The sequence below is a fragment of the Pinus tabuliformis genome, chromosome 1_2 (genome assembly GCF_031772625.1).
Source record: "Pinus tabuliformis cultivar Carrire ecotype Pingquan chromosome 1_2, CPIR1, whole genome shotgun sequence".
Taxonomy (NCBI): Eukaryota; Viridiplantae; Streptophyta; class Pinopsida; order Pinales; family Pinaceae; genus Pinus; species Pinus tabuliformis.
This window is the reverse complement of record NC_142298.1, coordinates 1,231,272,924-1,231,290,487: the sequence shown is the minus strand read 5'-3', so window position 1 is coordinate 1,231,290,487 and position 17,564 is coordinate 1,231,272,924. Positions and strand designations below refer to the sequence as shown.

General features: G+C 36.1%; 1 protein-coding gene across 1 annotated transcript; it reads left to right on the top strand.

Annotated features, from left to right (window-relative positions):
* Nucleotides 1–649: 649 nt before the first annotated feature.
* LOC149210688 (uncharacterized) lies at nt 650–1,210 on the top strand. Its single transcript, XM_089399052.1, has one exon. The coding sequence runs from the start codon at nt 650–652 to the stop codon at nt 1,208–1,210; it is 561 nt and encodes a 186-aa protein (XP_089255178.1).
* Nucleotides 1,211–17,564: the final 16,354 nt, after the last annotated feature.

The window sequence follows — 17,564 nt, the reverse complement described above, 5'->3', positions numbered from 1 at the left end:
GGCCATTCATTATTGATCCAAGATCTATGTATTGAGAAGAGTTCAACAGATTATGAAAAGTTCAGGCAGTGGTTTTCGCATGTATAAACCGTAAATCACTCTCTATCGTAAAACATAAAACATATTAAATTGCTTTCATTTCACTTTCTCATTTGGAATGGCCAGGGCGGATCCTCGGCCGTCCAGGTTAAATTAATATACCTCGGAGGCGGGTACTAACGGAGATGTTTTTTCCTCTGCTTTCTGGAAAACAGGATGCCCCACGAAGATTATTATATTTGCATGGCTGGTGTTCCACGACAAGAACCTTACGTGGGAAAACTTGCAAAAAAGGAAATGGCAAGGGCCTGCAATCTGCCTCCTTTGTAGAAACTATTCTGAAAGTAATTTTCATCTATTTCTCACATGCTCACAGGTGCGGCCTATATGGGAAAATTTAGCGGCTCATTTTGGTTTCACACATGGCTCTTTCTCTTCTATTCCTGTGGCCTTCAAAAGCTGGAGCTCCATGTACAAAGGATGGAGGCCTATTCCTTTATTGACCATTTGGTCTATATGGAAATGGAGAAATAGCAGGCTCTTTGATGCTAAAGTGGAACCCAATACCTCTGTTGTGTCATCTATTATATCCCAATACAACACCCTGGATATGGCTGGACAAATCAGGAGAAGTAAAAGGAAAAACAACACAACAATAGACAACAGTCATGAAGGCGATAGAAATCATTCGGCAAGGATATCCATGGTTCCACCATGTGCTTTTTTCGATGGAGCAGCACAACAGGGGACGAGCGCATGTGGTGTTTTCATCAAGACAACAGAGGAACAGTCTTTTGAAATCCATTGGAATGCTGGACAGGGCTCCAACAACAGAGCTGAGGCCGTGGCATTAGCGGGACTCCTTTCTTTTTGTACTTTCCTAGATATCCCGGAGCTACATATCTATGGAGACTCAAAGTTAATTATTGAACATGTTTTGTCAAAGCATAACATAGAAAACATCCATCTTGCTGGATGGCTGGATAGAATAACAGCTTTATGGAACAACAAGAAGAATTATACTATTTCTCATACAGCCAGAACAAACAACAGGGAAGCTGATGCATTATCCAAACAAGGCCTATCTTCTCCCCAAGGGGTGTGGAGAATGCAGATTAAAACGGCAACTAACTGCTTTCAGATTCAGGACTTCTGTCTTCCTGACATATAAATCAATAGCAATGGTTTATATGGTATGTATTTTCTTACTCTCTGAGATATTTCGGGACATCCACAGCCAGGTATGAACATATATTCCTCTGCTGTCTTTAAACAGTTTTGTCTTTAGCTGAAGATCTTATGCTGCTATATCCAACAGAATATTTTGTATATATTCCAGACATACATCTAAACTCTGCCATTTTGCTAGATGTGGAGGAATCCGCACAACTGTCTATGTAAAGCGATGTTGCTGAATATATAATATAAATATATAGCTTTATTCGTGCTCAAAAAAGAATTGCTTTCATTTCGTCTTCTGTTGTTTCAGGACAAATTGCATCCTCCATGATATATAATTTTCACATTAATGCATGATTTGTAGCAGCTAACGCAACCATTTATACATTCCTACAGTTCGATTCAATGAAATATCTATAATTTATCACAGTGGCATCAATTCACATATAATATACGCTTTTTTTTTAAAACGTAATGTAGTGTCCATTTAGAGATATATTCATTACAATCCATGATAGGATGAACGTGGGTTAGCAGAGTAAGCCAATTTCTGTGGGGAACTTGTTTTTGCTGATGAGTAAAATCATTCGAGCCTTTTAGGTCTTCGACAAACAAAGCAGAATCAATAAATCCAATTGACGCCAACTCTCTATTTCTTCTTGTATGAGAACTCTCTGTTTCTTCTTTGACGAGAACTAGATTTCTAACTGTGTAGTTCCTACGATTTTTTTCCATCCATCATCTTCTTCATGATCATGACTAGTTGTTGTTGTCGTCTCTCTACTTGTGCAAACTATAGGCTTATTTGAGAATACCAACTTTTCATCATCAAGCACAGAATATTTCCTCTTCAATCCCAGCAAATCATTTATCAATTCGTTCATGTATTTGAAGCTCTAAAGCATATCTACATGAATAAGCTTGTTAGGATCATCCATTAACCTAAAAAGGTGTACACTAGTGATTTAAAAAACATGACTATACTGGCAACGAAGTCTTTTGCAAAAACTTAAACAAGAATCCTTGACATTTTCGCTGTTCCAGATTGAGCTACAAAAATTTCCAAAGGGGATCCATTTTCCACAAAGGATTGTTGTTTTTCTACTAACATTGTGTCCTCATAATCCTTACTAGCAATCAAAGGGTCCACATTGGCAAATGATTTTGCCAATGCGTTTTTTTTTTAATGTATATACGTCCTTCTTGTTTTTTGGTTCCTTATTGTCGTGAATCTCTTCCTCTTCAAATATCCTATAGTGATGACCCTGTGCTCCTTCTCACCATTTGAGTTTTTGGGATTTTTTCTAGTCTCTGCTAATGTAAGAACGTTTGGGGAAGTCTTTAGTTACTGGCCCCTTTTCATAGCATGCTCTACAACTAAATGAAATATTCTCATAGTCAAGCTTTTGGATCCTAACATACTTTGGTGCCATCAAATTATTTTCTTTGGGAAAACCATTGTTGAAGTCCATCTATGCCGGTATATGTAGTCTTGAAATTGTTCTATTTAGGGATAACGATGATAAAAATTTCCCAGCACGTTCCATTGATGTACGATTCCAAAATTGCAAGGGGATTTTTGTAAGCCTTACAAAAAATGGGTTTTGGAGATTGATGTTGTTACTGAGTTAAAAGTGGGAGTCCATGGTTGCATGAAGAGGCCAACACTCCGTCAAAACCATAACCCAAATTCACAAATGTGCTTCTTTACCTCATTATTATCAAAACCACAATGAAGAGAGTCCATGGTTGCATGAAGAGGCCAACACTCCGTCAAAACCACAACCCAAATTCACAAATGTGCTTCTTTACCTCATTATTATCAAAAACAACAATGAAGAGACCCCACACCGTAGGTAAATATTCAACTCGTCCATAAAAAAGGACTTACAAGTATGAGAGATCCACTAATGTCGGTTGACTAGCTGGGAGCAATACCCATTAACTGATAAACCAAGAAATTCTTTGAAAAGTATTTTTCCCAACATAAAGCTGCCTTGTGCATAGGAACATTGAGGGAAGAATTTTCTTGAACCGTTATAAAACTAGACCCTAATTTTAGCATATAGTTGTATGAAACCGAAAAGAGCTAACTTGAGTTATAACCATACCTGTAAAAGAAACAAATTTCTTCCGAGATCACGAGAATTCACAATTGAACCATCTACATAAAATCCACACAAACAAAACAAACCTTGAGCAGTCACGGAAAAACCCTCAGTGTCACCAGGGTTTCTAGAGATCCTTCCATTAAAACATAGTTTTTTATAAAAATTGTTTTATATTGAATACTGTGTATTATCTTCAATAAATATATATATATATATATATATATATATATATATATATATATATATATATATATAAAATTAATTATATATTTTATTTCGAGTAAATGATTTTTTCCTTTTAGTTTGACCCACATACATTTGAACTTTGAATTCCATGATTCAAAGTTCAGAAATACAAATTGAGTTATTCCCTCTGTGATTTTTTTATGCAGGAGCATCGACATTAGCCAGCAATGTGGAGTATTTTCCACATGTTTTGGCTAATCACAGTAAATTTCATCGACTATTACCAAGAAAGATGACTTCTCAAATTGTTAGTTATTGTAATAAATAAGGCATTGTTTTATTTAGATTAGGGACAATATTTGTTAGCTTAGGTGTGCATGAGAGCTAAGAGATAGACGATTGTTGTTAGATCTCTTAAAAATAGAATATTGTTGCTAGAGATTGTTAGATAAATTATTGAGTTAAAAAGAGGACAAATGTGGAGAAGGGGGAGAGGCCTGGAGTGGAGCGAGAGCTCAAAATGTAGTGGACTGTATTTGGTAACAAAGGTCATTTTATGGTGTAATCTCGCCAAGGTCGAGACCCTGTATTTTATGAATAAATCCAGTGTTCTGTGCAGTGCTTTTTTTATTCGGCCTGTGGAGGCCTTGTGTGGTTGGTTGCCTTTTTAAAGTTCATGCAATTCGATCTGTCTGTGCGTTTATTCATAACCGTAAGCAATTTTGTGTTTAAAGCCAATCTGGGTTAACTAAAGTCCGTAAACGGAAAAGTCCATTTACATAGAGAATCGGCGCCAAAACCCTTAGCGGAGCACTGAACGGACTTGAAATAATATTAAGGTTTCCTTCGAAACTCATCGGGTCCGTGTAGTTCCATCGCATCGGAACTTCGGCGAAATCCCATCGCATCGGAAACCTTAGAAATGAAAGTGGACGCAATATTTTATATATCGGGTTGAATTCCCAAGTTGGGTCCGGTTCTATATCGGCGGAACGATATCGCCTCGGAAACCTTAGAAACGAAAGTGGACGCGATATTTTATATATCGGGTTGAATTCCCAAGTCGGGTCTGGTTCTATATCGGCGGATGCATATATGTGTATAGCGCATCGAGCGATCGCCGATTGCCGACGAATTACCTTTGGGAGGAGGCGGATGCGATAGAAATATCAACTGTGGTGAATTGTAGATCGGGTCCGAAACCTCATCGGGGATCATCGGGTCTGCGGTATAATGTTTATGGTGGTGACGGCCGATATCGGACTTGCCGAAAATTGCAAAGGTATATATATAATTTGAAGTCTGGTATTTTGATTAGAGTGGGTTTTTGTATTGTTCCATGTTCCATATAATTATATATATGTGGGCACGATTATAAAACGGGGGGGCTTTTATATATATATGGTTTCCACGTGGGTCGCTCCCGATAGATGGATGATGGTGCTTGCGAGCTTTAAATCTTGGGTGGTGGCTTCTGATGGGTGATTAAGAGTGCCGATAAAAAGGTGGCTTTGATTCCTCATATGTCCATGGTCATAAAAGGCTTAAAGCCTTAAGCGCTTCCGATAAAGCCTGTAGGTTGTTACCACAGGTCAAGGGCCGATTTTTATTAACAAAAGGGGATTTTGGGTAATATCCAAGACTCCTTTTCATCATTTTGGTATCAGAGCAGAAGAGATAGTGTTTACAGTAAAGATGCCGCCAAGAAGAGGAATTGGTCGAGGGAGACCAGAAACAAATGTAGTTTTGATAGAAGAAGTGCAGAGTTTGTGTGCACGAATGGAGGCAATGGAGACAGCACAAAGAAGAGCGCCTGACGAGGGAGCTGAAAGTCCTGCAGAAGAATCTGATACAGATGTGGAAGCAGAAGAAGAGAATGAAAATATCAAAATCCTGAAGATGCTGGCAAAGGTTGGAGGCAAACCTAAAGTGGAGATTCCTATGTATGAAGGGAGTCTGAATGCCGAGGAGCTCATGGATTGGATCAAATCCATAGATCAGTACTTCGACTATGAAGAGGTTGAAGAGAACAAGAAGGTAAAATTTGCAGTAACTAGATTGAAAGGTCATGCAGCGATCTGCTGGGACGAGGTATAGACATCAAGAACGAGAAAGGGGAAATCTAAGATCAAGCAGTGGGATAAAATGGTAAGTAAACTGAAAGCCAAGTTTTTGCCGAAAGATTATCATTTGAATCTTTTTAAGCAGATGCAAAATCTGAAGCAAAAGGGAATGTCTGTTAAAGAATATACTGAAGAATTTTACAGATTAAGTATCAGAACAGGCATGTAGAGGATGATTTGGAAAAAGTAGCTAGATATGTTAATGGGCTAAGGTATGAGATCCAAGATGAGATTGGTCTGTTAAGTCTAAAAATTGTTGAGGATGCCTATCAAGCAGGATTGAAGGCAGAAGAGAAGATATTAAGAAAACAAAGTCAAAGGAACAGAGGAAAGAGCTCAGCAAGAGGTAGAGGAGCTGGCCGATCTAGAGGAACACAACATCAAATTGACACAGGGAGTTCAAGTAGCAGATCACCACAGATGGGTGAATCTAGTAGAGGGAGATTCGCGCCCAGAGGAAGAGGGCGAGGAAGAGATGTTAGGTGTTATACCTGTGGAGAATGGGGACATATGTCACGAGACTGTCCTCATAACAAGTCAGCAAGCCAGAGGGGTGCAAATGTGGCTGAGGCAGAGCCGGAACCACCTCGACTTGTAGAAGAACCACCAGAAGAAGGTGAAGCATTGCTGCTTAGAAGAACTTTGTTAAGATCAGAAAAGGAGATTGGAGAACCTGTGCAAAGGAAGAACTTGTTCAGGACTACGTGCAAGTCAAAGGGTAAGTGTTGTAAGGTTATAATCGATAGCGGGAGTACTGACAGTCTTGTGGAAAAGCTCGGATTAACAAGGAAAGCGCATCCTGCACCTTACAAAGTATCTTGGCTACAGAAGGGTCATCAAGTCATTGTGACAGAGCAGTGTAATGTGGAAATGCAGATTGGCACATACAAAGACGTGATCTTATGTGACATAATGCCCATGGATGTATGTCATGTGTTATTGGGAAGACCGTCGCAATTTGACAGGAAGGTGATTCATGATGGGAGAAGGAATACATATACTATAGAGAAGGACGGAGTTAAACATACGTTGCTACCAGTAAAGAATGATGTTGACAAAGAGCTGCCTGAAAATAGTATTATGTTGATGAGTGGCAAGGAACTGCTACAAGAGGTTGATAAAAGCGAAGAGGTGCATTTCACTATCATAGGAAGGCCAAAGGTAATTTTAACCTCCACCAATTTAAATGATTTTCCTGAAGAAATTCAATCCGTGTTAAATAGTTACATGGATATCATTGTGGATGAATTGCCAAATGAATTACCACCGATTAGGAGTATAAGTCACCATATCGACTTAATACCAAGAGCAAGTCTATCTAATAAAGTTGCATATAGATTAACTCCTCAGGAAAATGCAGAGGTTGCAAGACAGGTTGAAGAGTTAATGGACAAGGGACTGATCCGAGAAAGTCTGAGTCTGTGTGCTGTGCCAATGGTGCTTAGTCGAAAAATGGGGGAGAATGGTGCATGTGCACCGATTCCAGAGCTATCAATAAGATAACAGTCAGATATAGATTTCTTTTGCCCAGAATGGATGATTTAATGGACTGTTTAAGTGGATCCAGGTATTTTACAAAGATAGATTTAAAAAGCGGGTATCATCAGATTAGAATTCGGGAAGGCGATGAACGGAAGATAGCATTCAAAACAAATAGTGGATTGTATGAGTGGTTAGTGATGCCTTTTGGGCTCACTAATGTGCCCGACACATTCATGAGACTAATGAACGAGGTCCTGAAAGAATGTACAGGTAAATTTGTTGTTGTTTACCTTGATGATATTCTGGCTTTCAGCAAAAGTAAAGAGGAACATTTGGAAAATTTGAAGTTAGTCTTGAAAACATTGCAGAAGGAAAAACTACTAATTAACTTGAAGAAATGTAGTTTCATGAAAGAGGAGTTGTTATATTTGGGGTTTGTGATTTCCAGAGAAGGTTTAAAAATGGATCCGGAAAAGGTACAAGCAATCAGAAACTGGCCTACTCCCAGGAGTGTATTTGAGGTAAGAAGTTTCCATGGACTTGCTAGTTTTTACAGGAAGTTTATAAAAGGGTTCAGTCAAGTTTTTGCACCAATCCTTGAGACAATCAGGGATGTCCTTCAACCATTTCAATGGACAGAAGCAGCCGACAAGAATTTTAATTTGTTGAAAAGAAAGATAACAGAAAAGCCTATTCTAGCATTGCCAAATTTCGAGAAAGTCTTTCAAGTGGAAATTGATGCAAGTGAAGAAACAATTGTGGTGGTGTTGAGCCAAGAGCAAAGACCGATAGTGTATTTCAGCGAGAATTTAAATGATGCGAAAAGGAGATATTCTTCATATGACAAAGAATTCTACACTATTGTGCAGGCGTTGAAAAGGTGGAGGCATTACTTACTGCCAAAGGAATTCATTTTATATTCAGATAATCATGCTTTGCAGGTCATTAATAATCAGCCAAAGTTAAATCAGAAGCATGCCAAGTGGGTATAATTTCTACAAAGTTTCACTTTTGTAATAAAGCACAAAAGCAGTAAGTCTAATAAAGTGGCAGATGCGTTGAGCAGGGTAAGTTTTCTTTTGCAAGAATTCAAAGTGGGTGTTGTAGGTTTTGATGAGATGATAGAAATGTATCATGATGATGAGGATTTTAGGGATATCTACACGACAGTGCAGAATCCAATGAGCCATAACAGAAGTCAATGGATGGACTACCTTATTCAAGGAGGCCTGTTATTTAAGAGCAACAAATTATGCATTCCTAAATGTTCAATGAGAGAAAACATCATTAAAGAAAAGCACAGTGGAGGATTGTCTGGTCATTTTGGACAAGACAAAACTTTCACTTAGGTGAATGATTTTTATTATTGGCCTGAAATGCAAACTGATGTTAAAACGTTTGTTGAGAAATGCAGGGTATGTCAGTATGCCAAAGGAAGGAGTCAAAATACAGGTCTATATCAGCAATTGCCCATACCAAATCGACCATGGACTTTGTTCTGGGTTTACCAAAAACTCAGAGAGGAAATGATTCTATATATGTTGTTGTAGACAGATTTTTAAAAATGGCCCATTTTATTGCTTGTAAGAAGACTAGCAATGCCACACACAGCCAATTTGTTCTTTTCTGAGATTGTAAGATTGCATGGTTTACGTGTGAGCATTGTATCAGATCGGGATACAAAATTTGTAGGGCATTTCTGGAGAACACTTTGGAAGAAGCTGGGAACTAAACTTAGTTTTAGTTCAGCCTACCATCCTCAGACCGATGGACAAACTGAAGTTGTGAACAGAAGCTTGGGAAATATATTAAGAACTCTAGTTCATCAGAATCCCAAACAGTGGGATTTGGCATTATCTCAAGCTGAATTTTCTTACCAAACCAAAGCACAGGAATGAGTCCATTCCAGATTATCTTTGGAATGCATCCGAGAGGAGTATATGAGCTCGGAGATTTGGGAAAACAGGAAGCCAGAAGTGCAAGTGCTGAAGATTTTGCTGAACAAATGCAAAAGCTACAAGAATAAGTCAAAGATAAATTACAGGAAAGCAGCAGAAGATATAAACAGAGAGCAGATCTGAAAAGGAGAGAAAAATAATTTCAAGTCGGAGATTTAGTCATGGCATATTTGAGGAAGGAGAGATTTCCTACAAGGACTTATAATAAACTAAAACTGAAGAAAATAGGACCCTGTAAAATCAAAAGGAAATTTTCAGCTAATGCATATGAGATTGAGCTACCAAAAGGGATCGGAATATCCCCCATTTTTAATATTGCAGACTTGTATCCATTTAGAGAGGCAGAAACAGAGTTGCAGAAAGAAGTCACAGGTGATGAAATTCAAACTGTGGATTGCGAGGAACAAGTACCAAAAGCATCTCAAAAAAAAGTTGAAGCTATTTTAGACCGAAGAGTATCTAAGAAAACCAGAGGGCAGACATATTTCCAATATCTAGTCAAGTGGAAGGAGCAGCCAGTGGAAGATTCCAGTTGGTTGACAATAGCTAAACTACAGAAATATGGAGTGAGTCCTGAAGGTTTGCAGGACAAATCCTTTCTTCCCCGGGAGTCTGATGCAGGAGCATCGACATTAGCCAGCAATGTGGTGGATTGTCCACATGTTGTGGCTAATCACAGTAAATTTCATCGACTATTACCGAGAAGGATGACTTCTCAAATTGTTAGTTATTGTAATAAATAAGGCATTGTTTTATTTAGATTAGGGACAATATTTGTTAGCTTAGGTGTGCATGAGAGCTAAGAGATAGACGATTGCTGTTAGATCTCTTAAAAATAGAATATTGTTGCTAGAGATTGTTAGAGAAATTATTGAGTTAAAAAGAGGACAAATGTGGAGAAGAGGGAGAGGCCTGGAGTGGAGCGAGAGCTCAAAGTGTGGTGGACTGTATTTGGTAACAGAGGTCATTTTATGGTGTAATCTGGCCAAGGCCGAGACCCTGTATTTTATGAATAAATCCAGTATTCTGTGCAGTGCTTTGTTTATTCGGCCCGTGGAGGCCTTGTGTGTTTGGTTGCCTTTTTAAAGTTCATGCAATTCGATCTGTCTGTGCATTTATTCATAACTGTAAGCAATTTTGTGTTTAAAGCCAATCTGGGTTAACTAAAGTCCGTAAACGGAAAAGTCCATTTACATAGAGAATCGGCGCCAAAACCCTTAGCGGAGCACTGAATGGACTTGAAATAATATTAAGGTTTCCTTCGGAACTCATTGGGTCCATGTAGTTCCATCGCATCGGAACTTCAGCGAAATCCCATCACATCGGAAACCTTAGAAATGAAAGTGGACGTGATATTTTATATATCGGGTTGAATTCCCAAGTTGGGTCCGGTTCTATATTGGCGGAACGATATCGCATCGGAAACCTTAGAAACGAAAGTGGACGCGATATTTTATATATCGGGTTGAATTCCCAAGTCGGGTCCGGTTCTATATCGGCAGATGCATATATGTGTATAGTGCATCGAGCGATCGCCGATCGCCGACGAATTACCTTTGGGTGGAGGCGGATGCGATAGAAATATCAACTGTGGTGAATTGTAGATTGGGTCCACAACCTCATCAGGGGTCATCGGGTCCGCGGTATAATGTTTATGGTGGTGACGGCCGATATTGGACTTGCCGAAAATTGCAAAGGTATATATATATATATAATTTGAAGTCTAGTATTTTGATTAGAGTGGGTTTTTGTATTGTTCCATGTTCCATATAATTATATATATGTGGGCACGATTATAAAACGAGGGGGTTTTATATATATATGGTTTCCACGTGGGTCGCTCCCGATACATGTATTTATGATGGGTCGCTCCCGATAGATTGATGATGGTGCTTGCGAGCTTTAAAGCTCGGGTGGTGGCTTCCGATGGGTGATTAAGAGTGCCGATAAAAAGGTGGCTTTGATTCCTCATATGTCCATGGCCATAAAAGGCTTAAAGCCTTAAGCGCTTCTGATAAAGCCTGTAGGTTGTTACCACAGGTCAAGGGCCGATTTTTATTAAGAAAAGGGGATTTTGGGTAATATCCAAGACTCCTTTTCTTCATTTTTAAATAAGCTATATTTCAATATTAGTCGTTTAATTACTAATAAAAATGAAAATTAATATTTATATTAGATTTATTTTAAATAAATTTATTTTTTTTTAACTTTTAATTTGTTAAGTCTTGAAATGAATTAAGTATATTAAAGTGTATTTTTTATTTATAAAATTTGATCCCTCTTGTTCCTTGATAGATCTAAAGTTAACATGGACCAATTCTTATTTTAATAGTAAACAATCACATTATATATATCTATATATATATATATATATATATATATATATATATATATATATATATATATATATATATATATATATATATATACACACACTTTCTTCAAATGATTGAAAGTGTGGAGAATGTTATTGAGAATGATTAATTGCATGTCAATCTTTCCTATTATTATTATTAGTATAGTGACATTATTTGTAGATCATCAACACTATGTATATGTAGATGTCCAAGGTTAATCTGATAATTTGAAATTTGCTCACCTTTCTTAGTTGGTTGAAATTATAGAGAATATTATTAGCAAGAATCAATACCAATCTTTTTATTATAGAGACACATCAACATTATGTATAAGCATGTGTCACATTAATTTAATCATTTTAAATTCACTTACTTTTCTCTATTGGTTGAATGTATACAAAGGATCAGAAAGATCAATATTAATATAATGACACAATTTGTAGATGATCAAGATTGTGTATATGCACATTCTAAGATTAATCTAATAATTTGAAATTTAATCACTTTCCTTACTTCGTTGAAAGTATAAAGAGTATTATCGAGAAACATCAATGTCAATTTATATTATTCAATTTTTAGTATATAATGAAACAAATTTTATAAATTGTCAAAATTATGTATATGTATATTTAATATTAGTATGATTATTTTAAATTTAATCAATTTCTTTAATTTCTTGAGAACATAAAAAGTATTATTTAGAAATACAATTCAAGTGTTACATGAAGATAAAATTGAATAAAAATGAACTATCAATGTTTAATAACAAAAAATATACACTAAAACCAATGCATGGACACTAAAATCAATGAGTTGATTTAATTGAACATGTTAATTTCCAAACATTGATATTAATGTGCAAAACTATTTCAATTTCATTTTTAATTTTTCTTCGTCAATTTCAATTTCGTTGTTAATTTTTATTCAGTTTTAATTTCAATTTCAATTTTTATTTGTTTTCTAACACCTTGATTTTAGTATACATGTTATTTTTTGTCAATTCGTCTTAGTTCTATAGAAAATATATAAGGCTTTACCTAGGGCTTGAGAAACTGCAATTGAGGGCATCTAAACCGTCAAAATCATGTAGGGATCCCACCGAGCCTCGACCACACCAGATCTTAACATGGTTCGTATTTTTCCATGGAGTTTCAAACCGGTGACCTTCACATCACGGAGTGACTTAACAGTACACCCCATGACATTCTATTCGATTCTCCATGGGCAAACCGATTTTGGTATACATATTAATTTTAATTTCTATTACAATTTTTCTTCCATGTCATTCTAATGAATTGATTTTAGTTTACAACTTATATTTATTTCTATTTAATTTTTTCTTCCATCTCAATTTCTAATACATTCATTTTAGTGTATATGTCAATTTCAATTACAATTTTATTTTATGTTGTTTTCTATTTTTATTTTAATTTCTAACATATTGATGTTAGTGTTTCTATTCTTATTTTATTTTTTAACACATTGATTACAGTGATTCTATTTCTATTAAAGTTATTTATTGAGAAAGGAATATCCACAAATGTGAGTGTTTTCGTCATTGTTTCAGAGCCACAAGCCAGGTCCATTTTCAACACATGAGAAGGAACAAAGAGTCGGAATGGAATAAATAGTTGACTAGCCACCATGAATAACATAGTATATGAACCGTGTAGGTGAATTGAGACAAAATGATAATATTTGAAACTTAAAAAGGTTTTAATTATTAAGGGTATTTTATTAATATATAATTAATACTTAAGAGTATTAATTAAATACCATTAATACTTATACATAATAAGTATGAATAATATTGGGGGATGTTGAAGTGGGAGGGGTCTTAATTGGCGCCAATGAGAAAATGGTTTCTCAGTTCCCTTCGGTGTTGGAACTGCCACCGACAACCAAGCCAAATATCTTGCCTTATGGAAGGGTTAAAAAATGGCAAAGGAAAAAAAAGTATCATAAATAAATGTCTTCAAGAATTCGAGCCTCATTAGCGAGAAATTCACAAATGCTAAGAAATCCATTAACAATGAGTCAGCGACATCAAGTCAGATAATTCTCTCTATAATGTCAATATTCAAAGAAGTGAATTTCTTTCAAATTCATAGACAACTAAACCTAGAAGTTGATAAATAAAGTATAACTAGTGGAGGGACTTTATTCTAATTCCTTAATATTCTAATTCCAAAATTAAAAGTTATTTAGTAGCAATAGTCTCAAGGGGATGGTGGAGAATAAAAATCATAAAGTGGTGGATCGTTAGGCTCCCCTTTCTAGAATGAATCTCCCTCACCTCCTACTTTCAAATTCTAACATTCGATACAAGTGTGTCTTGGTGGAGTATAGGTAGTCATGTCTCATGGAATTCATCCTAAATAGCAGTCATATATATTTAATGGACATGTAGCTCATGCCTCTTCATTCTTAGTAATTTAAGGTGTCCAATTCATTTTGATAGGGAATAAGGTTAATTCCCCTTTCCCGACATGTCCAATTAATGCAACTAATCTGTGCCAAAGATTTAGAAATTAAGAATTAGATATTTTTGTCATAGGTTGTATCATGCTGGGGCATGGGAATTTTCTATATAATCATACCTTTTCCCCTTAAATTCTTCAATGGGGTATGGTTTTTAATTTTAGTGGTTTGGACTTCCATTCTTTAGTGCCTCATTTTGTTAATTCTTGTCCAATTTCTAGTTTTCAGTTCAGTATGGCTAGTAATTTCTACCATCAAGGAAATATAGGGTTTGTAGATGTGGTAGACATGATGGTAGGACCCTCTTAGGCCCTATTAGTTTCAATTCATAAGTTGGAAGGCATTGTCGAATGATAGAGATGCTCTTTCCATCTTGTCTTGGAAGAAAATTTGATTGCCCACGACATTGAAATTGTTATGAAACCAACTCACAAAAATATATAAAAGATAGATCCACGACTTCAAAATAATCCTCCACCTCCTTTATATTACACAAATGAAAAATTATTCGATGATAATTTATATAGGAGTCTAGGGGGTCATAATATAACAAGAGTCGAGATAACAATAATAATGTAATGGCACAACAATAACAATAGTGGGCTTCTGTGGGCCACAATAATAGCAATATGGGGACTACAAGGGCACAACAATATAATAAGGGGGTTGCACTAATAATAATAAGGGGTTACACTAGTAGTATAGGGACCTAAAATGTCCCTCTCCTTCAAAAAGTGTAATCCTCAATGCTTGAGTAGTTCTGGATGGTTCTTTATAAAATTCCCATCCTCCCGTGTGGAATCTTCAATAGGTAAGTTCTTCCACTTGACGAGATACTTTGAAATTGATCAATTTCATAGCTGTCGGGTTCTTGTTTCTATGACTACTTCAGGTTTTGCAATATGATTTTTCCTTCCTCTTCAAGTTCTGGCAATATTGCTTGAGGGATGTTTTTTTGTATGGTTGTATTCATAAAAATAACATGGCACCTATATGAAAACTTCTTTCGCTATGATGTTGTTCTCCCTATTGTTTAATTCAATTCTACGTGAAAGTGAGGTTATCATTTCTCTTCTTGATATGTCCTTCTAGCTTGAGATTTTGAGGAGTGGTAATTCCTACCAATGCATTACAAGATATGGTTGGATTCATTTCTTCTTTCTATGGGGTTGGTTCCTGGTGTATATCCTCTTCTTTTGATGTTTCTTGATCCTTTTCTTCCTCCTCTTCACAATCAATGTAAAATAATTTCTTCTCAACATACTTATGAACTTTCGTGTATTTTCTATCACAATTGTCACAAAGGTTGTTTTCTCCTTTTTCTTCCAATTGTTGTGGTGTCAACCTTGTAGGTTGTGGAATGTTAGGAGATCAACACTTCCATCTTTATAATTGTGAGTGGTATGATTTCTTGTTGCCATTATTTTGCTTTCAATTTTTCTTGCCAACCTGAATGCCTTCTCCAATGAATCAGGTTCCCAAAGACGGACCCTATGTTGAATTTTATCCTTTAAATTCCCTATGAAGACATCAATCATCTACCTCTCTAGAATATCATTTACCCTTATATTCCATTTTTGGAAGTCCTAAATGTGCTTTGCCATTGAACCCTTTTGTTTGAGATTTATCAATTGGCTAAAGATGGCGTTGCTCTTTGTATCCTCATAATGTGCTATCATTTCCTCTATGAAAATTGACTAGGTGATAAGTAGTTTACGAGAACAAAGCCTTTTATACCTTAAAAATTGATTCAGTTCTAAATATAAAGATGCACTACGTACATTTTGTAATAGTTGCACATCATGTAGATTAAAATATTTCTCCATCTGTAGTATCCATGTTATGGGATCCTTGCCATCAGACTTCCTCATATCGATCTTTGGAATATGGTGGGCCTTCAATCCAATGTTAGATTCTATGAAATCATGATTAATATTTATTTTTTTTCTCATCATGAGTTTCCTCTACTACCTTTTGGTCATTAGGAGGCCTTTCTTGTAGTAGCTTTGTCCCACCTTCCTTGAAACCTTCCATGTCTTTCTTCAAATCTTCTTCCCTTCCATCAATGTCATTCTTCAAATCATCCATCCAATTTTGCTTACTAGGTGTTTCTATTTTCTTGATTCGATTCATTCTTTTTATTTATTTTAGAAGCTTGATCTTGAATATGTTGTATCTCTGAAAGTTTGGATCTCCAAGGTCTGAAATTTTGACTTTCCATTTCCCTCTGTGTCTGCTTTCCAATGCAACTAGTCTGATTGAAATTGCATTCTCCAAGAAAGAGTTATGCCAAATCTCCCAAGATGACCTGATTATATACTTTTCAGTAGAGCGAACTTGTACGAAGTTCCATGTCTCAATGTTTCTACATTGGACCTGAAACCAATATAAAAAAATGTACAGTACATCTTATTTCTGTAACTTCTTATGAAATTTCAATCCGATGCTTAGAGAGAAAGTTATGACAATTTTCCCAAGGTCGCCTATTTGGGATGTAATTCGGGAGCCTGCTAAAACCCTAAATGTCTTTGACCATATCTAAAAGAATATAGTGAACCAAGATCTAAAATGTGGGCTCAAGCATCACCAAGATTTCAGCTCAAATGGGTTTTAATTTCAGAGTATGAACCTTCGCAGAAAAACAATTATAGCGAAAATTCCATGATGACCCGTTTGAGATGGAACTTTGGAGCTTGTAAAAACACTAACATCCTTAGATCATATCTCCAAAAATATAGTGAGAAATGATTTGAAATTCGTACCTAAGGTTCAAAAAGATTTTGGCTCAATTGGGTTCGTTTTTACTTCTAAAACTTCGTAGATAAAGAGTTATAGAGAAAATTCCACGATGACGTGTTTGGAGTAGTGAAACCCTAGAATCCAAAGCTCTCATACCAAATGTTATGAAACAAGCTCAAAAAATATAGAAAAGATAGATAAACAACTTCAAAATAAGACTCTTTTAGGGGGGAACCTCTTTTAAATTACACAAATGAATAATTCTCTTATGATACAAATGACAAGACCTCCCCTCTATATATAGGAGTCTAAGGGGTCATAATATAATTAGAGCCGACATAACAATAATAATGTAACGAAACAACAATAACAATAGTGGGCTTCTATGGGGCACAATGATAACAATATGGGGACTACATGGGCACAAAAATATAATAAGGGGGTTGCACTAATAACAATAAGGGGTTACACTAGTAGTATATGGACCTAATAGAAATGAAGGATTCTTTAGATGGTGTTAAGGAGAAAATTCAAGTCCTCATTGAACGAGTGGTTGTGTTAAAGGTTTTTTCGATAACGACTACTACTGTGATGCCTGGTGGAAATGGTAGAGGAGTGCCTCCCATTCATAAAAGAGTGTCGTCCTAGAGGACCTAATGGGGGAAGACGCAACATTGTGTGACTCAAACATGGCCTCATGGTGCATTTTTTTGTGTGGTTGGTTTAGAAACTTCTCCCTTTAAAAGTATGAATTTTTGTTAATTTATATAACATCATGGATCATTTTTCATAATATAGAGCAATAGGTTTTATTGTATGATCTAGTATGTAATTCCACCAATTAGTAAACGTTCATTTTACTATGATAAAGATATGGATTTTTTTTAAATACACAAAATGAAAGGGTTC

Coding starts and splice junctions, on each gene's coding strand:
- LOC149210688 (XM_089399052.1), top strand. CDS start 650: ATGGCTGGACAAATCAGGAGAAGTAAAAGGAAAAACAACACAACAATA.